Source organism: Macaca mulatta, chromosome 8 (assembly GCF_049350105.2).
Source record: "Macaca mulatta isolate MMU2019108-1 chromosome 8, T2T-MMU8v2.0, whole genome shotgun sequence".
NCBI classification, from domain to species: domain Eukaryota; kingdom Metazoa; phylum Chordata; class Mammalia; order Primates; family Cercopithecidae; genus Macaca; species Macaca mulatta.
In genome coordinates, this window is record NC_133413.1 from 150612317 (window position 1) to 150640178 (window position 27862).

At 48.2% G+C, this 27862-nt stretch overlaps 1 protein-coding gene and 1 long non-coding RNA gene across 10 annotated transcripts in view; one reads left to right on the top strand and one right to left on the bottom strand.

Moving 5' to 3' along the window:
- Positions 1–27862, bottom strand: part of TRAPPC9 (trafficking protein particle complex subunit 9) — a 732314-nt gene that overhangs the window by 551613 nt on the left and 152839 nt on the right. For 7 of the 9 annotated variants that reach the window (XM_077944070.1, XM_077944072.1, XM_077944069.1 and 4 more), the window contains 4 exons: positions 18673–18818; positions 9139–9224; positions 5867–5993; positions 2176–2308 (listed from right to left, as the gene is read on the bottom strand). In XM_077944070.1, the coding sequence (XP_077800196.1) occupies positions 2176–2308; positions 5867–5993; positions 9139–9224; positions 18673–18818 (492 nt within the window). The remainder of the gene's footprint in view (positions 1–2175; positions 2309–5866; positions 5994–9138; positions 9225–18672; positions 18819–27862) is intronic. The other 2 variants (XM_077944071.1, XM_077944066.1) reach the window with 1 other exon arrangement.
- Positions 22346–27841, top strand: LOC144330869 (uncharacterized). The gene is made up of 3 exons (XR_013397459.1): positions 22346–23398; positions 24354–26603; positions 27400–27841. It is a non-coding gene; the product is annotated as an uncharacterized LOC144330869 (long non-coding RNA).

The following is a 27862-nucleotide window of genomic DNA, read 5'->3' on the forward strand; positions in this document are numbered from 1 at the left end:
TTCGAGGTCATGATAATTTTCCTTTATTTTCTTCTAGAAGTTATATACTTTCAGCTTTTACACTCAGGTCTATGATCCCTTTCCAGTAAATGTTGTCTGTGTTTCATTTTATTCCCCGATTATACGTCAGTGTCTCCACCTCTCCTTCCTCTGTCAGAAGACCGCCCTGCCTGCCCCTGTACCTGGCCAGTCCCCTCCCCCACATTGAGCTTGGTGTTGCCTCCTGGAAGAACTCTTCCCTGAGTCCGTGACCTCCCCCAGCACGTGGGACCTCCCCCATCAGAGTCCTGACGACAGTGCACTGTGATTACTCCACGACTTGTCAATTTCCCCGCTTGACAGAACTTCCCGTGAGGACAGAGACCAGGACTGTCATGATCACTGCTACAGCCCTAGCACCCAGCACAGCAACTGGCAAATGAAAGTGCCTATTAAACACATGAATGGGCTTTAAAAACATTTCAGAAAATCCCAAGACACGTTTTATAAAAATGGCCAAAAGGGTATCCGTTAAGTGTTATTCGTAAGTGCAAAAATTAAGAACAGGCTGGGCGTGGTAGCTCGTGCCTGTAATCCCAGCACTTTGGAAGGCAGAGGCAGGCAGATCACTTGAGATCAGGAGTTTGAGACCAGCCTGGCCAATGTGGCAAAGCCCCGTCTCTACTAAAAACACAAAAATTAGCTGGGCATGGTGGCGGGTACCTGTAATCCCAGCTACTCTGGAGGCTGAGGCAGGAGAATTGCTTGAACCTAGGAGGTGGAGGCTGCAATGAGCTAAGATTGTGCCACGGCACTCCAGCCTGGGCAACAGAGCAAGGCTCTGTCAAAAAAAAAAAAAAAAACAGAGAACATCCCAAATTCCAATAGCAAGGAAATTAATGGGTATGCAATTTTGAGATATCTTTATGATACACTTTGTTGAAGCAATTAAAATTGGATTTTCTCCAGAATTTGTAAAAGCATGAAGAAAACCTTACATTATGTGGTTATGCAAAAAGCAACCTATAATACTATATATGATGTCGTGTAATCTCAACTATTCAAATACTTATTTTTAAATAGGATGGATAAAACACTGGAAGGAAATATCACAACAAATCATTTATACTAATTGCTTCTGGGACTCATGAGATTTCTTTTTCTTTCTTCTTTATGTTTTCCTATAATGCTAAAAAACAAATAAGATCAAAACTATTTCTTAGAAGATAAGAGTTGGCTGAGCACGGTGGCTCACACCTATAATCCCAGCACTTTAGGAGGCCAAGATGGGAGGATTGTTTGAACCCAGGAGTTCGAGACCAGCCTGGGCAACATGGTGAAACCCCATCTCCACAAAAAATACAAAAATTAGCCAGACATAGTGGTGGGAACTTGTAGTCCCAGCTACTTAGGAGGCTGAGGTGAGAGGATCACTTGAACCTGGGAGGTGGAGGTTGCAGTGAGCCGAGATCACAACACTGTACTCCAGCCTGGGCAACAGAGTGGGACTCTGTCTCAAAAAATTAATTAATTAAAATATAATATAATATAAAAGTTTAATTAAAATTTCCCCCCCCCCTTATTTTTTTTTTTTGAGATGGAGTCTCACTCTGTCACCCAGGCTGGAGTGCAGTGGCACGATCTCGGCTCACTGCAAGCTCTGCCTCCCATGTTCACGCCATTCTTCTGCCTCAGCCTCCCGAGTAGCTAGGACTACTGGTGCCTGCCACCACACCCAGCTAATTTTTTTTTTTTTTTTAAGTACAGATGTGGTTTCACCGTGTTAGCCAGGATGGTCTCGATCTCCTGACCTCATGATCCACCCGCCTCAGCCTCCCAAAGTGCTGGGATTACAGGCATGAGCCACCACGCCCGGCCAAAATTCCCTATATTTTTAAGGGAATTCCTAAATTCCCTAATTTCGTTTTTCAAAAGAATTATGATTCCAAGGCTAATTTCACATTCTGTTCTGATCATGGTAAGAAAGATTTTAAGTTTGTTCTAATTCGTTTTAAGCAAAGCATATTGATGTTGCTTATCTTAAATAAATCCTTCACCTATATTCTAGTCATAAGAATTACAGGCTCTTTGTGCCATTAAAAAAAATATATATATATATAAAAATATATATATATGACCAAAAAAAACCAATGATGCCTCAGAGCCACTCTGGTCTGTAACCCTCGTACACACTACCTGGGCAGAGAGGTGCTGATCTGTAGTCTTGGCAAAGCGGGAATGACTTCGACTGTGGAGCCACTGGTTTTTATTCCCGGCAGGTTATCCAGCAAACAGTCACTGAACACGCCGAAGACCGTGGTATGGTAACCTGGAACAGAAAATGAGCATCTTCACTCCACTGGCAAGGCTTTGGGTCTCACACCCACGGCCGAAGCAGTGCGAAGAGCACGAGGCTCCTCCTCAGAAGACCTGAGTTCCGCAGTTGCCCAGGGCCCGCCGGCGCTCACCCACACTCCAGCCCTCAACCCCGCGACCGTCACTGGCCTTGTAGGTGATGGGGAGGATAACAGCATCTGCATTCCTGTTTCACAAGGCTAGCCTGGGTCCAAATGAAAGACTATATAAGTGAAGGTCCTTGTAAACCATAAATGTCTCCTTAATAATCAGTATCTCATCCCTTTACTCATTTGCTTTTCAGATTTATCCATCTCTAAAACGAGAACGTTAATATTATTTCCCAGGACATAATGTGACTTAATGAGTATTTGAAAAATGTTTCAAACCCTTCTGTTGAAAGATGAAAGTTCACGAGCCAAATGTTATTGTAGCTGCTGCTGATAACGGCAGATGTGCTGTATGTGTATAAGCACCATAATTTAAGATTAGCAAATTTCCCATGTTAAAAAAAAAAAAAAGTTCACTGGTTAGATAAGCACTTGAAATTGTTTAAGCAAAGCTTTAAAATGGCTTTTGAAATTTCACAAGATAATTACTATAAACAACATTCACTCTATAACAAAATTAAACAATACCCCATGGCTAGATGCCTAGGGTGACAACATTTTTGCCTTCACACGAAACTATTCCACACTAAAAGGAGAGGCAGGCACTCCCTCAAGGGCAAATCAGGGACCTTACACAGCCTCAATCAGCCCTGCGCTCACCTCCTGCCAGCCCGAAGCTGCCCTATCAGCGTAACTCCCATTCAGAGCAGCCACACTTCCTCTAAAGTATACCTCTTCAAAAACATCTTTAACTGGCAAACATTCTCCTCCCCAGAACCACATCTGGCACTAATGTCCTTTCTATAATACCTGGTATGACGTGGTTTTGTCTGCTACGCAGCCATTGTTTTGCAATTCTTAATTTAAACCATTTTCCTTTTCTTACCCGTTGCTTAAAATAACTGCCATATAAACCCAAAAGTCTGATGACAAATAGTACATTACAACGTCTGATAATACGAGGTCAGTCCTTTCAACTTGGTTCCCAAAGCGGGCCAAAAATGAACACTCCCTAGTGTGGACCCAGGATAAACAACTAAGAACTGTGTGACTAAGGCTCTGACTTCTCATCTGTGAACATACTAGCTACGGGTTACATGTTATTCGGATTTAGGCCCTTCACTCCTCATTACTCCTCTCTCATCTATTCATATCTCCCATGCTCCACTGCCAGGCCATGCCTATGGTCCTGCCTCTGTCCCTTTCTTCCTGGGTCATCGCTGAAGCTTGATCACTGGTGTCCCTGCCTCCAGTCCTTCCCATCTCAACAGGGGTCCTGGATCCTGAGGATGGCTCTGAACGGCCCACCCGACCACATCTCTCTTCAAAGAACGCAGCAGCCCCACTGCCCTCCGGAGAAAGCTGGCATCCTTTGGCACAGGGTGTAAGACCCCAGGTCGGCACTCTGCCTCCCTTCCAGCCTGTCTCATCCCTGCCACCCTGGCCTGGACCACCCACTCTGACCATCCCCCGGTCCCCCAAATGCACCATGTTCTCTCTTACCACCACGTTGTTCTTTCTGCCTGGAATTCTCTTTCTGCCCCCTGTGTACTCCCCCCACAGCCCAGCCCCATTCATTTGAATAGTTCCTAGTTCGCCTTCAAGCCTCAGGGTCACTGACCAACCCACTCTCCCCACTGGGTCCATGCCCAGAGTCATTTGCTCCCACGGCCACTCCACTCCATCTTCCCACTTGGGGCAGCACACCTTCACCTACAATGACACCTGCTTCACCCACCCGTAGGGAGCACCCTTCCAGCAAATGTTTGCTCTTCCAGCCAACAAACACACACTGAAGACCTACTGTGTGCCAGGCTCCACACTAGGCATGGAGCTGCAGCTGAGCCAGACACACGGGGCCAGCAAGGAATCTATCGCACAGTCAGGAAGGAGACCACCGACCAGGGGCCTAGACCAGCGAGCACATACCGAAGAAGGCTCCCAGAGGAAGGGAAGCCTGTGCTGAGGACTGAGGGAAGCCCAGGAGCCAGCCAGGGTGATGAGCACTCAATGCGGCACAGGTAAAGCCTCAGAAAGCCTGGAAAACTGCCAGAACTAAAGAGTCTTCGGAGACTGAAGTAGGAGCAGAGGGGCAGAGAGGAGGTTGCGGAGGCCAGCAGGCGCCGGACCACAATGGGCTCCAGAGGTACCCTTAAAGACCAGGCCTTGATAACTCGGGCCTGGCGACAGCTGCGAGGCTCCTAGTTGAGAGATGTCAGGAGCAGATTCCCACTAGGAAGATTGCTGGGCCACAGATGGGAAGTGGGTCTATTAGCAAGCAAGACCAGGGCAAAAACACCAGCCCCAATGCTTTTCTGACAAACCCTAGAAGAGTTATGATCTGCAAGACAGGAAGGGGCAGTGGAGGTGGAGACAAGTGGCAGTTCTCAGGAAGCACTGAGGGAGGGGACGTGGGGGGGCTGTGACAGACAGCGAGGGTCAAGGATGACGCATATGGGTGATGGGGATGCCTGCGCTGAGATGGAGGCTTGACGGGGGCAGGGGCAGCTTTGGGGAGGCGAGGTAGGGAGTTCTGGTTTACACCTATTGTATGAGAGGTGCCCAGGAGCCAGCTGGGAAGGGCTGGAGGTGCAGGCTGGGAAAAAGCCCAGCCCTGGAAATCATCTGCACATTGGAGGAACTGGAAGACAAGAAGGTCAAGGGCATTGGTGGGATCACCTAAGGTAGCCTGTGGAAGAGAAAGAGTTAACAGGGCCAGGGAACACAGGATGAGGGGTGGGGAAGGAAAGAAGTGGGGTGTGAGGAAGGCCTGGCTGAGAGGGGTGGGCTGCAGAAGACAAGAGAGACCCAAATAGAAAGGCCAGAAAGGCGGTAAAACATCCGGAGGGGCAGGGCCACAGCAGCCAGAGCAGAGAGGCGGTAAAGCATCCACAGGGCGGGCTCACAGCAGCCAGAGGAGAGGGCATGCCTAGTGGAGGGTCAGCCAGGGACTCAAAGGGCACTGTGGAGCGAATTTAGGGGAAAAAAACTGAAAAGTAGGCCCTGGATTTAGCCCAAAAAAATACTGCTTGTGACAGGAGTTTTGGTGAAGTGAAAAGGGCTGAGTCCAGGATGCAGAGGGTTGAAGCCCCCTGCAGAGGCGGAGATTCAGCGTGTGTAGACACCCTCTGAGGAGTTCCAGCGAGAAGGAGGAGGAAGAAGGAAGGCTCACTGGAGGGAGAGGAGCAGAGGGAGGAAGGGCGTGGGCAGTAGGGTCAGAGCACAGGAAGGACCCCTCCCACCACCACACATCCTGCACCTCACGAACAGGTTTTTTTCATGCTTCCTGAAGAAACACGGTCTTCATTATCTTCTAACTGGTTAGGACTGGCAGGACGGGCGATCGGCTCTGGACCTCACGGAGGCCATGCAAGGGTGCAGCAGACCCTCCTGAGCGGGAACCACGAAGGGGCTCTCCTTACCGTTCACAGTGATCGTTCCAGTCGTCTGCGGGACCCCGACGAGCGTCACTGGGTACAGACCAGATTCAGCCGGAAGAGAAAGCGCCGCAGGGAGAGACTCAAACTCCACTCCGCTGGTGAGCAGCCCCTAAAACGAGCCACGCGGCATCATGAGCCCGGACCAAACCTACTGTGCGCTCAGTTCCAAATGCGCCTTAAGACACTGGCTATGGCACATCTGGAACTGCTGGAAGAAAATGACCAACAGTCTTTATAGAAACCCACAGAGAACTTCAGAGACAGTGAACAGTGTAACGCAAAACCACCTAAACGCAGTAGGCACGGCGGGTGCTCAGGCGATAAACCACAGAGCCACTTGGTTTTAGCCCTGTTTGCTGTATGTTTGATATTTGTTTTATCATTTTACCAAATGGGAATGTGAACACAAAGAGAAAATATTTTATTTATAAACAAAAATAAATAAAAACTTGACTGGGCATGGTGGCGCACACCTGTAATCCCAACACTTGGGAGGCCAAGGTGGAAAGAACACTTGAGTCCAGGAGTTCAAGACCAACCTGGGCAACATAGTGAGACCCCATCTCTACAAAAAAATTTTAAAATTAGCCGGGGAAGGTGGCACGCACCTGTGGCCCCAGCTACTTGGGAGACTGAGGTGGGATGATCACCCGAGCCCAGGAGGCTGAGGTTGCAATGATCACACCACTGCACTCCAGCGTGGGGGACAGAGTGAGATTCTACCTCAATCAATCCATCAATACAATGTGGAAATATGCCACGAGTTAATATCCCTGCCATACATCTATGAGTTATCAACTTATTTCAGTATGTACTAAGCTTGCTAGTACAGGCACTAAGCTTGCTAGTGAACAAGACGGGCAGATTCCCTGGCCTCAAGACGGTGGCCCATGATTGGAAGCAATGCAGGTATGTCGGCCCTCAGGACTTCTCAGCATTGTAATAGAGGTCCTACTCAGGGCACTAAAGCAAGAAAAAGGAAGAAAAGGCATAAAGGCAATTACTCACAGAAAACAAAACCAGGGTCATAGAATACGCTATGGAATCTACAATGAAACTTGAACTTTCTAGTACATTTAGCAAAGTGATACAGTCAGAAAAAAAAAAAGGAGTTATTTCTATAGTTTAGCAATAAACAACTGGGGAAAATATCATTAACAAGCGATCAAAACCATCAACTATATTAGAAAAAACCTAACAAATGACGGGCAAGGTCTCACAACAGTTACAGAACACCGCAGAGATAAAGAAGCCCTGGGCGAAGGAGGAAATCCTGGATTCTTCTTAGCGGGTTGGTTTTCTGCAGCAGTATGGTCAACTCTCTCAGATAGGACAGGACTGAGCATCTGAGTAGATGTGCTGATGCTGGGAGTCCGAGTCTCACTTGGGAAGAAATGACACACGTGGATGGAGGAAGGCAAGCACCCTCTGGAGAAGCGCTGGAAAGCAAGGGCAGATGCTACATGCATGTCTGTGGTGCAGACGCAGGGATATACACATGTGTACATATATGTAGGCATATGGGCTTAGATAGATATGTGCGTTCTCATGTATGTGTATATGCATACAGACTTTTCCTAACTCTGTCTACAGAAAGCACCCAGAAGCAAAGCCACTCTCTCGGCAGTGAGTACACTTAGTGCCTGGACTTGGAGCCAAGGTGTGAAATGATCTATGTGTGGAACAGATGTAGCAGGCAAGGGTGGAAGCCGAGGAGCCAATTGTCTCTAGGCAAATATATTGGCATTTATTTCCTTTGAAAATAGCTAAAGCAATATGGCCAACTGTGAACATTTTTTAAATGTGAATGTTGGATATGCGCGTGTGTAGTATTCCCTGTAACATTTGGTATGTTTAAAATACTTCCTAATTTAATTTTTAAAACTTTGCCCATGAGTTGTGGGCTATCTCCATGTGGTGCTTTTTATTTTATTCCCTGCTTTTCCTCATTTGTTATAATAAGCACATATTGTTTTTAAACCAGATAAAAATGAAAGCTACATTTTAAGACCAAAAAAAAAAATGTGTAAGAAAGAGCAGCAGGCATTTGATACTTTAACCGCTTTGGGGAAAATTCTCTAAACTGCTTCTCCCTACTAAGGCTGAGACAGAAAGCCACGGGAAAGGCCTAAGCCAAATCGTACTGCGGGTCAGTCCTCACCCAATGGAAGGAGAAGCACTCCTCCCAAGTGCACCTCAAGACTACAAGCTGAACATCCAGCTGAGCTTCCAGGAGCTTCCAGGAGTTCCAAGCTGCAACTCAGCCTGTACTCATGGCCAGGCTGTCACATCTGTCCCAGGAACCCTTCCCTGACTCTCCAGGGCCAGGCAGACTCCCCTCCACATCAGGCCTGCAACACCTCGTGCACCCCAACAGAACCTTGATCACAGTCGCAGCAGGGACCAGGGCCTGACCATCTCTGTCCCCTCAGGGCCTTGCCTGGGGCCTGACGCGTGGCAAGAGCACTCAGCAAAATACCTGCACGAAGAGTCTGCCTCTTACCCTGAACACCAGTCATAAAACCCTAAAAGACAACGTCCACTCTCGCAGCACCATCCTTTGCGTGCTGCTGAAAAGTTACACAGCAGCGCCACACGGCAAGGCAGAGAAGACTCGAGGGATGGAACCTACATTGGCGTGGGGAGGGTCTGTTCTGAAAACATAGAATCAGCTTAGAGGGCCAGTACAAATCTCCTTCCCCCTGACTAGAGAATTGGGTAAGCATTTCCAACAGAAGAGATTACAAAGTGAATCTTTCACACCCTACACAAAGCATAGAAACGGGATATCAGGATTTCAAAACAAGAGAAAGCTGATGATGGTGGTGTGGTCATTTATCCTCCCATTCCACAGCTGGTTCTTCCCCGGGGCCTTGATCATCTTATCATCTTGCAGCGATAAAATAATGCTGATATCATTGAGTAGCAGGCATAACGTGGACTTTGCAACCTCAACTCATCTCATGTAAGCTTCAAAATGATTATTTCACATCTTATACCCAATCAACTAAGCTCGGTATGTGTTCAAATCAGAGGTTTCTTTGTAGGTTCAAATATGTATTGAGAATCAAGCCTAAAGACACAGGAATAATGAAACATGGTCTTCATTCACAATAAGCTTATATGCTTTGGCAAAACAAACATAAAAAGAGACACATATCATAAGATGTGTGCCTCAGACACTAAGTAAAAACCTGCTTTAATGAGAAGTTTGTGTGTTAGCCCAAAAAGATCAAATGATGGGTGATACATACCATGTTTTCAACCCGAAGTTCAAACGGCATTGGGTTATACACCATCAGCTGAACTTCACACACATCTCCTTGAACCCACTGGAAATCTAGAAAATACACACACACACATCAACAAATCCATGTATTTGTTGGCATTTTTTCACTTTCCACATGGTTTCCAATTATTCCTCTGGCAATTTATATTCTCAACGAGGCAGCAGGCTCTATGATCATCTTGAGATGGGTGAGTCAAAGCTGCTTTTTCCACCGGCTTTCTCTGAAACAAAGCAAGGCAGCCGTCACTGGCGCTTTGATGCCACATGAATGGCGCTTGTCACCACCTTCAGCAGGCTGCATTCATGCCAGCATCTGTCCAGATGGCACTGTTCTTGGTACAGAGCCATAAGGCACACCGCGCTTCACGGGGCCCAGAGGCTGGCAACACAGGAAGATGGTACTGGGGTCACTTGTGAGTAATACGGAGTGTGATTTGCTCTACTCCCCGAAGATTGTGGGGGGGCGGGGGGCTTCTCCTCCCCACCCACTCCCAGGTCAACCGCAGTTCAGTACCTGTGCAGGGGCAGAATTCTGATGACCTCCAAAACCCCCAGCCTTGGTGTGCACAACCTGGTGTGCATGCACGGTGTAACCCCACTTTCAGTGTGAATATGATGATTAGGCTGGATTGTAAAACAAAGGTGGAAAGATTTTACAGATGTGATTGGGACCCCAATCAGTTGACTCTGAGTTAATCAAAAGGAAGGTTGTCCTGGACAGATTTGTTCTAATCAGGTGAGACCTCACAGGAGACCACGGCCTTTCCTAGAGGGCCTGTGGAGGGGACCACATGGCAAGGGCCTAAGAGCAGTCTCTAGGAGCTGAGAGCAGCACCAGCAGACAGCGGGGAACTGAGAGCAGCACCAGCAGACAGCCGGCGAGAGAACGGGGACCACGGGAAATGAATGAAGAACCACCTGAGGAGTCGTGAAAGCAGGCCCTTCCCTTAGTTGAGCCTCCAGATGAGGACACAGTCCCAGATGACACTTGAATTTCAGTCCTGTGAATCCCTGAGCAGAGGACCCAGCCGAAGCCCACACAAATCATGAGGAAGTAGATTTGTGTTGTTTTAAGCTACTGAGTCTGTGGTCATTTGTTACAAAGCAACAGAAAGCTAATTCAGCATCTGTCCCAATTTCCATCAACCCCTCCTCCCTTTACAATCCTCTCTTAGGCAAACCCGAAGGAATTTCAGAATCAATCAACAGGTGGCAGGCATGTGTTAGGTGTGAGGCGCTTCCACACAAGTTATCTCATTACTCAGCATAAGGACCTCCTGAGACAGGCATAACCCCTATCACTGCAAGGCAAACACTCAAGGTCCAAACAGGGTAATAAATTGGCCCAGGAACCACCCAGCAAGCGAGAGAAGCTGCTGGATTCAGGCCTCTGAACTCAGAGGCATCCCAAGCAGACATGTGTGGCTAACAGGGCGGTGGAGGGCTTTTTCTCTAGCAGTAAGAAAGTCTGTTGACCGGAATTATTCAACTTTCACAGAGCTTTCATAAGCATGTTCTCAAGACACAGCTTTTTCCACACACTCTGCACCAAGCACCCTGCAAAGAGATGAGGACTGACTCCACCACACCTATGACATCTGACCCAGAGCTGGCATGTTGACATTGCATGAATTAATACAGCGTCCACCTGGTAAGCTAACAGCTCCCCTAATGCTTGCAGCACCATGTTCTCATCTGAGCCTCTGGACAATGCAGTGAATGGCTACAGTCTATGTCAGCAACACAAATGTTATGCCCGTTCTGCAAAAAAGGAGAATCCCCCTGACAGGCTGACCCGCCTGCCCGTCCTATGGTCCTGGGAAGCAAGAGAACTGAGAATCGAACTCCAGTCTGTCTGGCTCCAAAACCTACTCTCTTTTCACCCTACTGTTTCACCTCTCAGGACTCCGGAAACTCAGGTCTTGTCCTTGCAGCTTCCATGTCATCCCAGTTCATCCCAGCTTCCATGCCCCCCACTTTCTAGGCCCACCAGCTTCTGAGGACCTTCAGTGGCGGGGGGCTCATCCGCCCTCCTCATTCATATAAGTCAGTGGCCAGAGCACAACATGCTCCCACGCCACCTGCCCCCGGCCTCACCCAGCCTGCCCGGGGCCACTGATGGTCAGCATCCCGGCCCACTCCTCACCACAAATGAAGAAGGTCACTCTCTTTAAACAAGTGGCTAATGCCTGGCAATTAAGAAATTGCTTGCCCTATCATGGTCATGATGATGATGATGATGATGATGATAAGCCATTTAAAAAATCATTTTCTGGGGTACTGAAAAAATAATGTATACTTAGATGGTCCATGTCTACTAAAGGGTAAATCTAAGATAAATCGTTGATTACATAAAAATTTATTTTTTTTCTTTTTTTTTTTTTTTTTTTTGAGACGGAGTATCACTCTGTACCCAGGTTGGAGTGCAGTGGTGTGATCTCGGCTTACTGCAACTTCCACCTCCCGGGTTCAAGCAAGTCTCCTGCCTCAGCCTCCAAAGTAGCTGGGACTACAGGTGTGCACCACCATGCCTGGCTAATTTTTCTTGTATTTTTAGTAGAGACACGGTTTCGCCATGTTGACCAGGCTGGTCTCAAACTCCTCACCTCAACTAATCCCCCTACCTTGGCCTCCCAGAGTACTGGAATTACAGGCATGAGCCACCACGCCCGGGCTAAAAAGTGATTTTCGCTGAAAGAAGGAGATAACCCCTTTCCACCCTCAGCATGTCAAAGCACACGGTGGTGGCCCTTCCTCACTATTTTGTCCCAGAAGTAGTGGGAAGGCACAAGAATTAGCGTCTCTGAAACGCCCTCGTCTCAGGCCCTGCCCTCCCTGTTGTGGGACACACTGTGCCTGCTGTCATCTGTGGACACACAGCATCGGGTGGTGGCGTTTATTGACAAGTTCGTCTCTTTCTGCTACACTGTATGGACCCACATGGCGGGAAAGACTCCTGATTTATCAATGCATCCCCAGCACATAGCACAGGGCAGGTAACTGCTACCAAAAATGTTACTGAATCGCTGCCAGGGACTTTAGAAACATTATCTCTCTTGATCCTCAGAACCACCCTCCGTGTCAGCTTCTAATGTCCCTATTCCATAGAGGGCATGACTGCAGACCACACAGGCGTGATCAGTTGTCCACAGCCACACAGTGGGGAGCTGCAGGGCCAGGCTGCAGCCCAAGTCCACCTGACAGCCACAGCCTCTCCAGGCCACCACACTGCCTCTGGGTCAGCAGTGGACCTTGGCACCAAGCCTGGCAGCACCACAAAGACCTATCACAAATGACAGAAGGCCTTCAAGCCAACACACTCAAGCTGAGGCCGGTGTTGCAGCCATCTTCGCATGGATGTAGCTCAGATGATGGCCACACCAGCCAACACACACAGACTCGGGAATTATTCCAAGTGAAAGTGGAAAATGGTCTCAAACGCTGCCCTCAAGAGTTTCCTCATCTCTAAGACCCAATGCCACCTGCTGTGATGATACCTCCCCCAATTATACACCAAGGTTCATTGAGAGACACTGGAACTTTAGGTTAAAGTTATGGGATCTGTCAAGCCTCTGGGCAAGCACTCACTGATCAGTACACTGCCAAAAAGATATTAGAAGCTATGGGATGTCAATTACACTTTCCTACCACACAAGTGTTATAGCTCAGAAAAAAAACGTACATCATCCACTGAATTCGTCCTCAGCCCAGATGAGCAGGTACTTCTTACTACAGTGAGAAGCCATATTATAAAGGGAAAAGGCCCTGGGCATCGAGTCCTGCAACCTGGCATGGCGCCTGGGGGCTGTCACTGACAAACTGTCTGACCTGGAGCAGGTACTTACATTCATTCAGTCTTAATTTTCTCATCTGCAAATAGGGAATATAATGACACCTGCAGCATCAGCATCAAAAGTTTTGAGAATCACTGGATGATGTTTGCTTAAGCCCTCTTCAACAAATACAGACTGTAATTTTCATAAAAAGAATGCTCGACAATGTCTTTTTATCTGTTTTTTGAGATAGGGTCTTGCTCTGTCACCCAGGCTGGAGTGCAGTGGTGCAGTCTTGGCTCACTATAGCCTCAACCTCTTGGGCTCAGGTGATTCTCCCACCTCAGCCTCCCAAGTAGCTGGGACCACAGGTGCCCGCCACCAGGCCTGGCTAATTTTTCGTATTCTGTGTAGAGATGGGGTTTTGCCATGTTGACCAGGCTAGTCTCGAACTCCTGGGCTCAAGCAATCCACCTGCCTCAGTCTCCCAAAGTGCTGGGATTACAGGCGTGGGCCACCACACTCGGCCAACAACTTCTTAAGATTGAAAAGGAAAAGCAGAGAGGCAGGGTTTGCAATCCATGCCATCAGTGGCGCAGGGCCCTGTGCTCTGGCATCTGGTTTGACACTCTGCTGTTATTGTCTTCAAATTCTCAGCGATGTTTGAACAAAGGCCTTGTGTTTGCATTTTGCACTGGGCCCTACAAATCATATGGCCCATCCCGAGAAGGGGAGTCTCACACTTCCAGTCTCCTAAATCACCTCTAGAGGTTTTTCTCAACAAAAGGACTGAAGCTTTCCTCAAAAGTTCTGTAGGGGAGATAGCTCATCACCAACCCTGATGAGAACAGAAAAGAGCAGCCAGAGACTCTAGAAGATCCCGGGGGAAGAGCCTCAGCACTCATAGGACAGTGAGTCCTGGGCCAGGGGAGACAGAGGAGCCCTGAGGGTGGCCCGCCCATCCCCACAGAGCTCAGGAGATGCCCTCCAGAGAGGAAAGGTGGAGTTCCCACAAGAGGCCGGGAAACAACGTCCCCAAAACACAGCGAGGACGGGATTTGTACAGCTCTCTCCTGCTTACTGCAACACACGCTGGAGCATATCATAGGGGGCCGCCATCAGGCCCTGCCCGTTCATGCAGCACATCCACCCAGTGCCTGCGCTTCCTGTCACCTCGTGTTCTCCAGAGCAGAGAAGCAGTGGCAGGAGAGACAAGGCTGGGGTGTCTTTCAGAATCAATAGACTAAAAATGGCATTTTAAAAATGCACACACACACACACATGCATACACACACTCATACACACACACATACACACACTCACACACACACATGCATACACACACTCATACACACACACATACACACACTCACACACACACATGCATACACACACTCACACACACAGGCATACACACACACACACACACATACACACACACACACAGGCATACACACATACACACACTCATACACACAGGCATACACACAATACACACACGCATACACACACACACATGCATACACACACTCACACACACAGGCATACACACACACACACACACATACACACACACACACAGGCATACACACACACACACACATACACTCATACACACAGGCATACACACAATACACACATGCATACACACACTCATACACACACACACATGCATACACACACTCATACACACATACACACACACACACATGCATACACACACTCATACACACAATACACACACGCATACGCACCATACACACACACATGCATACACACACTCATACACACACACACACACTCATACACACAGGCATACACACACTCATACACACATACACACACTCATACACACACACACACTCATACACACAGGCATACACACACACACACACGCATACACACACTCATACACACAGGCATACACACACTCACACACACAGGCATACACACACTCATACACACACACACATGCATACACACACTCACACACACAGGCATACACACACACACACAGGCATACACACACTCATACACACACACACATGCATACACACACTCACACACACAGGCATACACACACTCATACACACAGGCATACACACACACACATGCATACACACACTCATACACACAGGCATACACACAATATACACACGCATACACACACTCACACACGCATACACACACTCATACACACAGGCATACACACACACACACAGGCATACACACACTCATACACACACTCACACACACATGCATACACACACTCATACACACACACACGCATACACACACTCATACACACACACATGCATACACACACGCATACACACACTCATACACGCATACGCACCATACACACACACATGCATACACACACTCATACACACATACACACAATACACACACGCATACACACATACACACACACACACATGCATACACACACTCAGACACACAGGCATACACACACACACACACAGGCATACACACACTCATACACACAGGCATACACACACACACACACAGGCATACACACACTCATACACACAGGCATACACACACACACACACACACACATGCATACACACAAATTCTACAGTAGACTATATAGTTAGCACTCAGGTTTTCATAAATTTTCCAAAATTCAGAATTGGCTGCACTTTTTCAAGGGCATGACCCCAGGTCTCTTTATTTTCTTCTCATTCTAACAATGAACAGCTAGAACAGCTGGAGCCGCTCCTTGCAAAGCCCACACAGCTCCTCCGAGGGAGGCTGCGTCTGAGCCTCCAGGGGGCTTCCCCAGGGTGTGCGGGGCCCCACCCCACACCCCACTCCCAGTTAGCCCAGTGTTTATTGTTCATTCAAGTTCAATGTGTAAGTAACCAGGTACCCTGCTGACAGGTGTACATTTTTAGAGACCTTTTGTTCACATTTAGTCTCGATAGTCAGCTTCTCATGTTTGTGTCTTGCCTGCATGAACTGCATGACTGTGGGGTCCAGGTAGCAGGTCTCTCCCACACCCTCTATGCATGTGAGAGGAAACCAGAGGGTGCTCACAGGAACAGGACGCTTGGTCTGTGATGTGAAATCAAGCTTGTCACTAACTGAGTAATTTTTAGTTACTTCCAAAAGTCATTTCTCTGAGTTTGTTTCCTCATCTGTAAAAGGGAGATAAAAATGAAATCTTCCAAAACTACTGGAAACTCCGTAAGGCAACATATGATAGCCTCAACATATGATAGCACCGTTTGAATAAAAGAAATGAGGACCATTTTTAAAAGCACAAGGTTCTTTGAGTACTCCTTCCCTAGTTATGCCCTTTATCTTAGCAAACAACTTTATTTCTTCTGAAGCACTTTATTTTTTAAGGCATTCAGATAATTTACAAATAGTTAATGGAGTTTATCATGAGACCCTTACAGAAGCTAAGAAATCCCAGAGCTAGTAATATACGAGAAATGCTCATCAAGACAATGTGCTGGCTGGACGCAGAGGTCCCCACCTATAACCCCAGCTCTCTAGGAGGCCGAGGCAGGCGATTCACTTGACCCCAGGAGTTCGAGACCAGCCTGGGCAACATGGTGAAACCCCGTTTCTACAAAAAATACAAAAATGAGTGGGTATGGTAGTGTGCACCTGTGGTCCCAGCTCAGGAGGCTGAGGCAGGAGGATCAATTGAGCCCAGGAGGCTGAGGCGGCAGTGAGCCCTAATTACACTACTGCACTCCAGCCTGGATGACAGAGCTAGACCCCGTCTCAGGAAAAAAAAAAAAAAAAAGATTATGTGCTACATGTAATGCTCTTATTGTCCCTTCTGCCTTGAATTCTGCCATGCCCTGCCAGCAACACGAAACGTACAGTGAGATCTAGGTTCCCCTGTGAGTTCTTGGACAAGACACTTAAACGTCCTGAATCAGTTTCCCTGTATACAAAATCTATAAAAAGGAATTCATAATAGGTACCCCATCCATTCATTCATTCTTCTGTCACTGCTCCAGCGGCTGGGGAGACAGCAGCCGCACACAGCCTGACAGAATTCTGGCTTCAGGTGATACTGCGGGGCAAAGCATCAATGGGCCAGTGTGGATCTGGGCTGGAGAAAGGCGGGGAAGAGAATCCCGGGCCAGTGTGGATCTGGGCTGGAGAAAGGCGGGGAAGAGAATCCCAGGCCAGTGTGGATCTGGGCTGGAGAAAGGCCGGGAAGAGAATGGCAGACAGTGCCGCTAGAGATGGCGGGAGGAGTGGCCTGCGAGGCCCTGGGATCAGAAAACACCCCTCTAAGGGAGGGGGCATGTGAACAGAGACCAAAAGGATGTGACAACAATGACAGAGGGGCAGGGGACGAGTTCCTGGCAGAGGAAAGAGCGAGCCCCAAAGCCCTGGGCCTGGAACAAGCCTGTTTCTTTCCAAGACCCGAAAGGAGTGGCTGTGGCTAAACCAGAGTGATGGTGGCACGAGGCGGCATGAGAAACCCGACAGAGAGGGAAGGGTGTGGGCAGGGCGGGGTCGGGAAGCGCCTGCAGTCCGTAACTCGGGGTGTGGGTGAGCTTGTGAGTGCAAGAGGAAGCCTCTGTCCTGGAAAGAAAAGCATGGTGGAAAAAGGAGTTGGAATGCCTTTTTCCTAAATCGGAGTTAAAGGAATTAAGAGTAGAAATGAAGAAACAGAAGGAGAAGAAAGCACTGTATATCAAACGCAGAGCACCACGGTCGTGCAGGCCTTCCGCTCATACTCCTCGGAGGCCCCGGCTGTCGCCAAGCAGCGGCCAGCCTCTAGGCCCTCAAGGCTCTGTCACAGGACATGTGGGCTCAACCAGCAGTGGTCGCCAGTGACAAGAAATCACAATCTCCTGCAAGACGCCTCAGGCGTGTCTTTGTGGCAGCAAGGGACAGGGAGCTTGCTGCCACAGCCGGGCTTTGGGAAGGCCACCAAGGGACAGGGCCGGCGGTGCATGCTGAGCCCTGGTGCAGGAGGGACGAGAGCTCAGACACAGGAAAGCTCAGGAGAAACTGTCCACTCCCAGTCTCTCCCACAGCACAGCTTAACCCCAGGACTGGCTATCCTGATCACCTGTGTTCACAAAAGAACAGAACACAATTACCTCATCCCCCGCTCAATCCTGAACACAACCCAACCCTGAGTCTTTGATGATTCAAAAGTCACTTCAGCCCTTGGAAAATCAGTCTACATCTCCAATTGTCACTCTTCTGTAGTTCACCTAAGTCTCAGTTAACAAACGTCTTTCTGGTTTCTAGAACTTTCACAAAATTACCTTATATGAAATACATTTTTAAAAATTAGATCTATGGGCAATTGCCTGCCAAAAGCAGCAAATCAAATAAACTTCCGTGACAGACTACACACACACACACACACGTGTGCACACATCCACACATGCACATCCACAAATACACATAAACACACATATGCATGCATGCACATATGCATGCACACAGGCACACACACACACACATATGCATGCATGCACACATCCACACATGCACACATCCACACATATGCACGCATGCACACATCCACACACACGCATACATGCACACATGCACACACACATATGCGTGCACACATCCACACATACACGCACACACGCACACACACACACACACATGCATGAACTGGCCCAAAATTCTGTTATAAAAATCTAGAAAAGCCATTGGAAATCAGGTGGCATAGCACGGTGGGAAAGCCAGGATCAACATCCTACCTATTTTCTTGTTCCGCTCTTCTCCACGGTTGTGTGCGATAATTGGTGAATAGATGAAGGGACTTTTGGTCGACACGTTCTGGCCCAGCAAGCTCTTCATTTTGTGTGGCCGGAGGCTGGCAGGGAGATTCAACAGTTTCACATGCCTGTTGTTTCAAACAGAACACAAATACTTCAACTGTCTTGTTAGCCTGGTTTCAGAATAAACACAACCAAACATGATGTGTTAGAAAAACAGTAAATCGGTCAGAAAGAAGATAAATGGAGGGAGGAAAAGCACTCCAAGGCAGCAGGACAGACCAGGAAAGCATTGCAACAGTAACTCAAGACTCTCCCAGAGAGGGGAAATCGCTCCCTGGAACTCGGGGAGCAGCCACTTCCCACTGGGAGCTCCTGAACTGGGCCCAAGGGTGGTCTGGAGTCAGAAAGGCCAGCTTGCAATCTCGCTGCACACTTACCAGCTGTGTGCCTCTGGGCACGTGCCTTGACATCTCTAAGATGTAGGTTCCTTGTGTATCAAGTGCAGGTGGGGCCACCACCTTCCCCGTGGACCCATGGGGAGGATCCAGCTAAAGACTCCTAGCACGGGGCCCACTGCTCGGCCCAGAATGGCTCTTCTCTCTTTGCCTCTCCCTTTCCCAAGGGACCTGCCCGCAGCAAGTGGCAGCCAGACCCTGACCCATGGGAAGAGATGGCATCTATGAGAAGGTCAACGGCACCCTCTGCTCTACTCGCATGCATGACTGCCTCTCCAGCAGCAGCATCTGCATCTGACATTGCTTCCCACAGCATCCCAGCCATGGATGTCTGCCAATCTATACTCATGCTCGAATTCATCCAGCTAGCATTAAGATAAATGTACCAATCCATGGAGCCTGAGCATGATCAGGCACTGTGCTAACCACTGCATACGTATTATCTCACTGAAACATCACAACCACCTTCTTAGTTTGGATACTACTACTATTGTCTCCATGTCATCAATAAGGAAATTCACACAGGACGGACTAAGTATATTGCCCCAAATCCCCCAACTCCCCCATGGCTGAAAGCAATAACAATAGGTGACACTATGCTCTTAAACCACAGCACTAGAAGGTGCTGTCGCCCTTGTGACCAGTTTGGGAAGACAGTGGTTAAGATCTGGAACACTCCTGGATGTCAGACAGAAAGGACGGGGGTGGAGGTGGGAAAACAGGAAGATGGATAGTGACACTGATCGTGATGAATCTACGGGCCCCCACCCCCCGCCTCCTGGCCTCTGCAGGAAGGTGAGGCCCCCTGAGGAGCTCTGGCCAGTAGGTTGTGAGTTGGAGCCACCGAGGCCTCTGTGAGACACACTCTAGAGCGATGGGCCAGCCCCCAGCTCTCTCCTTCAGCCGCACAGCCATGGCGATCCTGGAGGCTGGACATTGAGAAGGTGGAGCACCAGACAGATGCAGCCTGGAGCACAGAGCAACCTCCCAAAGCTCAGCTGCCCTGGAGAGCCGCCCAACCCGCATCAAACTTGTGTGAGTGAGGCAGAAACTGTTGTTACAGTAAATCACAAAGACTTCAGGGTTGATTTTTCTGCCACAGTGCACCCTAACCTATACCGTGTAATAACGACTGCCTTACCGAATCCACAAAATCACCACCTCTCTCAGTGAGGAGGGACCTCAGGTGCCTTGTTCCATCCTGCCCTGTGCAAAGCACGCCTACAGTACTCAGCAGACAGTCCCCACCAGAGACCCACATCCCAGCCCTGGGGAGCCTGCCATGTGCGTGGTTCTCTCCCGCCACCCTCAGTGACTCACGGCAGGAGATGGTGCTAACCCCGTGCCCTCCAGACCAAGGGCACACCCAGCACATGCTCCCCAGCTCCCTTCACTTTGTGTGCGCCCTTCATTACGCCTTTATCATACAGGATCAGAACCACTTCATTCTGTGTCTGTTTCCACTCAGCTGTGAGCCTGCTGAGGACAGGGGCACCGGGCCTTGTCTGTCTCTAGCTGCAGAACTAATGAAATCGTACTTGGCCTATGAAGCTGCCAACAGTAAAGCAGAAGTCTAGGAATAAAGTGTCCAAGACAAGGATGATTTTGACAGAGTCCATTTGGAAACTGCTGACACCATAAAAACCTGACTTCCCTCAGGAGAAGCAGCCATCGGGCCGTGCAAAGCATTGCAGAGTGCTGATCAGGAAAGCGACGCCAGACAAACTGGTCAAGAGGAATGACAGCCAAAAACTACTCACCTTTTGTTTCCTGGTTTTTAATTCATCAACCTTATTCACAGGGAAATTCTCTAAGAAGAGACGGGTGGGGACTACAGCTGGCCTCTAGTGCCTCGTGTGTGTGACAGCGTGGAGGCCGCTTGCTCCGAGTCCGGAGTAACTGAGCGAGCTGGAAGGGGCGACCGCGCCAGCTGTGGCAGCAAGGTGGGGCCAGCCGCTACCCTCCTGAATGCCGCTATACATTTCTTATCAGCTCCAAACAGCTCTGGTTTAAGAAATTCTTAAGGAAGTTTATGGCTTGGCCACCAGACCATGTATGGGGAGCTCAACGTTAGCTCTCAAAAAAGAAAATATTCAATGAATCCCACTCGCCCATCACTGCCCCCAAATTAAAGATTCACTGGTTAACTGGAAATGGCACTGAAACTCTATTCCACTTTCTTAATAATAATTCAGGACTTACAGTGTGTTCATCATCTACATGCTTACTAGGGGCCTGATAGTCTACTGTTGGCTACTGTGTACACACTTTATCATTTTCGCGGAGAATTCCATAAGTAAGGAAAAAAGATCGCGTATAGTTCTATCAGAACCATCCTCTGCTTTAACTCTGGGCAACAGTAACAGGATGTGGGTTCGGCCACCTCCTGGCAGATGAGATCACGCTTGGCCACTACCGTCTCCTCGCAATTAGCCTTGGGCCAAAAGCGCATCGTAGACACTCAATAAATATTTGATCAATTGAATTTTGGAATAGAATTAAAATAGGGATGTATTTTGGCTCCTTTTTCATTACCTGCATCATAATTACTTGAAACCATCTTTGCGTAAGCCTAGTTCAGGCTCCCATGCTACAGAGAACAAGTAAGTATTTTCCTGTAAATTGCTAAAATAGTTTTATTGTCAAATACTAAGAAAGGCCTCAAGGGAAAAGAAAATGGCTCTGATCATCTATTCTAAAACTAAAGTCACAATTAGGAGCCATCCCCAGCAGTAAATTCGTTCACGTCTAACAATTCTATATAGCAGGTCTGATAATTTACTCACCAATGCTGACATTTTTCAACTTTATCCTGTAACACTAACAGGAGCTTTAGTCTTCAGGTGCACATATTACCGAGCTCTTCTTATGTCATAGGGGTTGACCTGCAATGCCTGACTTAAATTTTTTTTTTTTTTTTTTAGCTGGAGTCTCGCTCTTGTCGCCCAGGCTAGAGTGCAATGGCATGATCTTGGCTCACTGCAACCTCCACCTCCTGGGTTCCAGCGATTCTCTTGCCTCAGCCTCCCAAGTAGCTGGGACTACAGGCACCCACCACCACGCCTGGCTAATTTTTGTATTTTTAGTAGAGATGGGGTTTCGCCATGTTGGCCAGGCTGGTCTCAAACTCCTAACCTCCAGTGATCTGCCCACCTCGGCCTCCCAAAGTGCCGGGATTACAAGCATGAACCACCACGCCCAGCCCCAATTTTTTTTTAATTAAACTGGTAAAATCCAGGTTTCCAGGCATAGGGTGTTGAAGTGTTTGGCTGATATATGAAGACAGTCCCAGACTTTTTTCCTAAGGAAGCACCTTGGCCTAGTCAATAGCTACTGCCCAGGCTTCCCTTCAGGTGGAGATGAGGAACAAGGATTTAGGAAGAGGGGGACAACCCTACATGTGATGTGGACATTTAACCACTGTACACAGATTCACTGCAGGCCTGCCACGGACCAGGTGCTGAGGGCACCAACAACACGGGCCTGCTCCCCTCGCTCGGCATCAGCAGACACCTACCAGCTCTTCCTGATGCCTGGTACGTAACTCTGGATTATCTGTTGCCCAACTCCTGCCAAAAGCTCACTTATGAGAAATGGCATTCATGAAGGAGTGTGTGATGCACAGCGGCCCGCCTGTTATCCTAGATGCTGGCAACAGGAGGGCTAACTCAAGCCAGCCACAGCAGGCCACACCGCTGTGTTCTCTGGGAGAGCTGCCTTCATCCGCTGGTGCTCCGGCCCCATGCCCTCAGTGTGCACTACTGAAGGCTAACAGCAAAACAACGTCAGACACCTGCCCAGATCTTCATGGGGATGTTGCTGAGCATGTTACTCGAAACATCAGAATGTTCTCTTTGAGATAATCCACTAAAGGGGTTTCCCACCTCATTGCTGGGAAGAGATGCATTTCCCCAGTGTGACTGATACAGGCTTATTCTTGAGAGAGAGGGGCTCTTGTAGCCAATCACGCTTCCTTCTCGTCAGTTACCTCAGAATTGTGCTCTCTCCCATCTCCAGCCATTACGTAGGACATTATAAATTCCAGGTACTAACAGAACTTGTCACTTTAATTTTCTATCCCACTGTTATTTTCCCTTCACTCTGGTTACCTGAACTTGTTCTTTTTTGAGAGACAGAGAGAGAAAGAGAGTCTCACACTGTCACCCAGGCTGGAGTGCAGTGGTGTGATCTCTGCTCACTGCAACCTCCGCCTCCTGGGTTCAAGCAATTCTGGTCCCTCGGCCACCCAAGTAGCTGGGACTCCAGGCACGCACTACCCCATCCGACTAATTTTTTCTATTTTTGGAAGGATGGGGTTCTGCTATGTTGGCCAGGCTGGTCTCGAACTCCTGAGCTCAGGCAATCCACCTGCCTCAGCCTCCCAAAGTGCTGGCATTACAGGCGTGAGCCACTGCGCCTGACCCAGGAATTTAAAAAAATAACTAAATAGCTACATATCTGCTTTTCTTGAGGGAGTGATGGGCCTAATTCATTTGATTTAATTTAACATGTACAAACAAAAGTAAAAACTGACAGGGAATGGTAAGGTGACATCTAATTAGAGGCAAAATTCCCTGAAACTTCTGTAAGAACTCATGTCTGCAAAGAGTTTTTCTGCTTATAAAACACTTTCCCAAACATTTCATTTGATCCATGCATGGGAGGTATGTCTCATCAACCTCAGTCCAAGAAGAGGAAGTTAAATCGTTCAAAGTCACACAACTAACTGCAGAATGTGGGATGGGAATATAAGACTACTAAACAAAAGCCAGTAGCTTTTCCAATTTTACATGAAGGGGGTTTATTGGCACTTGGCATAAATAATGTCAATGCATTTTAGTTACTATCCTTCCTTTCTGAAACCTACAGAGATGCGTACACATCAGTATCCCTCACACATCATCATGACAGTCTTAGAGGAGGAAGTGGCATATAGTCTGTTCTAGAAGTATGGCTCACAGCATATATTAGGAGAAAAAAGATCTTGCTTTGACAAGAAAAAGAAAAGGAGGAGGCTAAAGAATTACGAAGGCCAGGCACAGTGGCTCACACCTGCAATCCCAGTACTTTGGGACGCCAAGGCGGGCAGATCACGAGGTCAGGGGTTTGAGACCCGCCTGGCCAACATAGTGAAACCCTGTCTCTACTAAAAATACAAAAATTAGCTGGGCAAGGTGGCACATACATGTAGTCCCAGCTACTCAGGAGGCTGAGGCAGGAGAATTGCTTGAACCTGGGAGGCAGAGGTTGCAGTGAGCCTAGACTGCGCCACTGCACTCCAGCCTGGGAAACAGAGCAAGACTTTGTCTCCAAAAAAAAAAAAGAATTATGGAGCAAGGACATCACATCTGTCCTAATTCTCCCTACTTTCAAATGGCAAAAACTTAGGAGAAGGGCATGAAAAGCTAATCTGGCCAGCACATTACGGTGTGCACATTTTTATCTACAGGTGAAAATTCGTCTCATATAAAACACGAGCCTGTTTATTAGTAAGAATGGAAGCATATAACCAGCTTTCTGCGTCAGAAAGTGTCACAATTCCAAGGAAGAGAACATGCAGTTCATAAAGCGTGCACTCGCTTCAAGGTTGTGCTTTCCCAAGGTATGCTTTCTGACTTGGGAAGGCAGCTATTCATCAACGCATTATCTTGACTCATAAGCATTACAGGTCACAAACCGAAACCAGGACTTTTGATCTGGAGCAGTGTGGTGGGATGAGTGGGTCTTAGGTGTCATTTGCTACTGTGTCCTTGTCAGTTGCCTCCTAACATCCACTTGCTGCTTCTCCTGTGCCCAACTATTCCTAGGTTTTGCTTTAGGGGAACTATATATGGTCTCCTTGCAGCCATGTGGTTTGCAGGGACTCAGTTCGATCTGAGCACATAACTCCATGAGGGGCAGTGAAAAGCAAAAGGACATTCTCCCCCTGAAAGAAAGCAGTGTTCCTTTACAGGTGTTACTAAAAGGCACCTGCTCTCTTTTCCTGGACACAGTAGTGAGAGGATGTGAGGCCTGGAGCTGACGAGCCACTATGATAGCACCTGGGGCCTGCAACTAAAGCCAATACTGCAGAGGACAGAGCTCAGAAGGAAAGAAACCAAGTTTTGATGAGGTTGTTTGAGCCCTGACTCCAGCCCTACCTGAATTTCTCCCTGAACTTTCCAGGTACATGTGCCATAAATTATTTTTGCCTAAGTTAGTCTGGTTTCTATCAGCTGCTATTACAAAATATTCTAAGGGATCCAACTATTTACTCATTCAACACACAAGGTCACCTGGGGGCTACAAAGACACAGAAGAGAGAAGGACCCAAAATGTCAACAAAGATGCACAGTCAAGTTCCATAAACGCCACGGAAGAAAGACATGGCATATACTGTTGGCTGGCTGACCAAGCACCAATTTCTGACCCCATTCTCATTCCCCACCTATATCACAGATTCTAGGAAAGCTAAATATTTATTTTCTCAGCCTGTCTTGCAATTAGAAGTGGCTATGAGACACACTGCCTGTTAATGAGATGGGGGCAGAAGCCTACTCAAATCTGCCAAGAACATTTTTGCTTCCCTATTAAGCAAAAGATAGACATCCCTAGACCTGCCCCTTCTCCTTTCTTTCTGCCTGGGATGTAGATGTGTTGTCTGGAGCTGCAGCAGCCATCTGGTAATCATGAGGTAAAGACAGAATGACAGAGAGGCCACTTGTTTCCAGCTTCTTAATAGACTAGAAAAATAACTTCCTATTGACTATCTACTACTAGGTCTTTTGTCCTTTACAGTTGAAATAATTCCTAACTTACAAAGACAATATAGTCATTTCTACCTGGGTGACTCCAGAAAAGGCTTTATAGAGGACATAATCCTTGAACTAAAATCGTGAAAGATGACTAAGTATCGTCAGGCAGCGCAGGGAAGCACAGGTATTCCAAGCCAGAGATAAAGCCTAAATGCAGGAACAAAACCGGGCACACATTTGGCCCACTCTTAAGTATTTCCACAAGGGAAAGCAGGAGCGCAGGACCAGGAAAATAGGGGGCTCACAATCAAGTCTGGAGACAGGGCAGGCCACAGAGGCCCTGCAAGCCATGCAAAGCAAGTACATTAGAGTCTGTTCTCTAAGCGGTGGGGAGCAGAGCAGGCTACGAGATATTCCGGCTCTCCAAATGTTCCAAAGACATTCCCTTTCATTTGACCAGTCGTGCTGACGTCCCGTGGGTTTACCACACTGAATCTCAGGCAGTTCTTCTTCCCAGTTTTCAACGAGACCAGGTACGATCCACGTGATGAAGGAGTCCCAGGACACTTAGGGGTTACTTCTCTAGCTAAAGTCTTCAGAAAACCATCACGAATATGTTTACACAGATGGTGGGTCATACCTAAAATCAGATTTTTGAAAACAACCCATGGCCGGGCGTAGTGGCTCACGCCTGTAATCCCAACACTTTGAGGAGGCCGAGGCGGGCAGATCACAAGGTCAGGAGTTCGAGACCAACCTGGTCAATATGGTGAAACCCCGTCTCTACTAAAAATACAAAAATTAGCTGGTTGTGGTGCCACGTGCCTGTAGTCCCAGCTACTCAGGAGGCTGAGGCAGAAGAATCACTTGAACCCGGGAGGCGGAGGTTGCAGTGAGCCAAGATTATGCCACTGCACTCCAGCCTGGGCAACAGAGCAAAACGACATCCCCCTCCAAAAAAAAAAACCACAGTCCATGACCACACCAGGCAAGAGCAATGGCACCAGGATGCCAGGCAAGACTCAGCTGTTTGCAGGGAGCTCCGCCATAAGGGCCACAGGACCCTAACAGTGAAAGAGACGCACTGCCCAGGAAAGGGAGGCTCACAGAAGATTTGGAAAACAGCGCCTGCCCAAATGGTAGACTTTTATACTTTCACCCAATCTGTCTTTTCTAATGTTTTTTTTTGGTTTTTTTTGTTTTTTTTTTTGAGAGGGAGTCTGGCTCTGTCGCCCAGGCTGGAGTGCAGTGGCCGGATCTCAGCTCACTGCAAGCTCCACCTCCCGGGTTTACGCCATTCTCCTGCCTCAGCCTCCCGAGTAGCTGGGACTACAGGCGCCCACCACCTCGCCCGGCTAGTTTTTTGTATTTTTTAGTAGAGATGGGGTTTCACTGGGTTAGCCAGGATGGTCTCGATCTGCTGACCTCGTGATCCGCCCGTCTCGGCCTCCCAAAGTGCTGGGATTACAGGCTTGAGCCACCGCGCCCGGCCTTTTTCTAATGTTTTAATAGCCGAGGGACCAAGATGTGAATGTTACAGTACTTTTCAATGTGCTGTTTGAAAACACAGGTGAAAAAACGTCTCCAAGAAGAAAACTAAGACGTACTGAGCGCTTCCCAGGCGCTAGGCATGGTGCTCTGTGCTTTCGTGTGCCTCTGCTCAGCTGAAACAGAACCAGACCACCCTGTGTGGGGCAATTTTTAAGCCTCGTTTAAAGATGAAGAAAACGAAGTGTAAAGAGGCTGCTTCTTTACCAAGGCCACGCACAAGCGAGAGTGAACCCACCGCCTCTCGCTTCACTCCAGGCCTGCCTGGCGGGCTGTGAGGAGAACAAGCATGCTCCTTCCTTGGTTCCAATGACCTGCAAAGACCAATCATCCCCAGCTTCAGGGACAAGAAGCCTGAGCTCCTGGATATCTACACACAGCACCAAACACCCAGAATGTTCTGTAAGCTTCATAACATTCTACTAGGCAAGG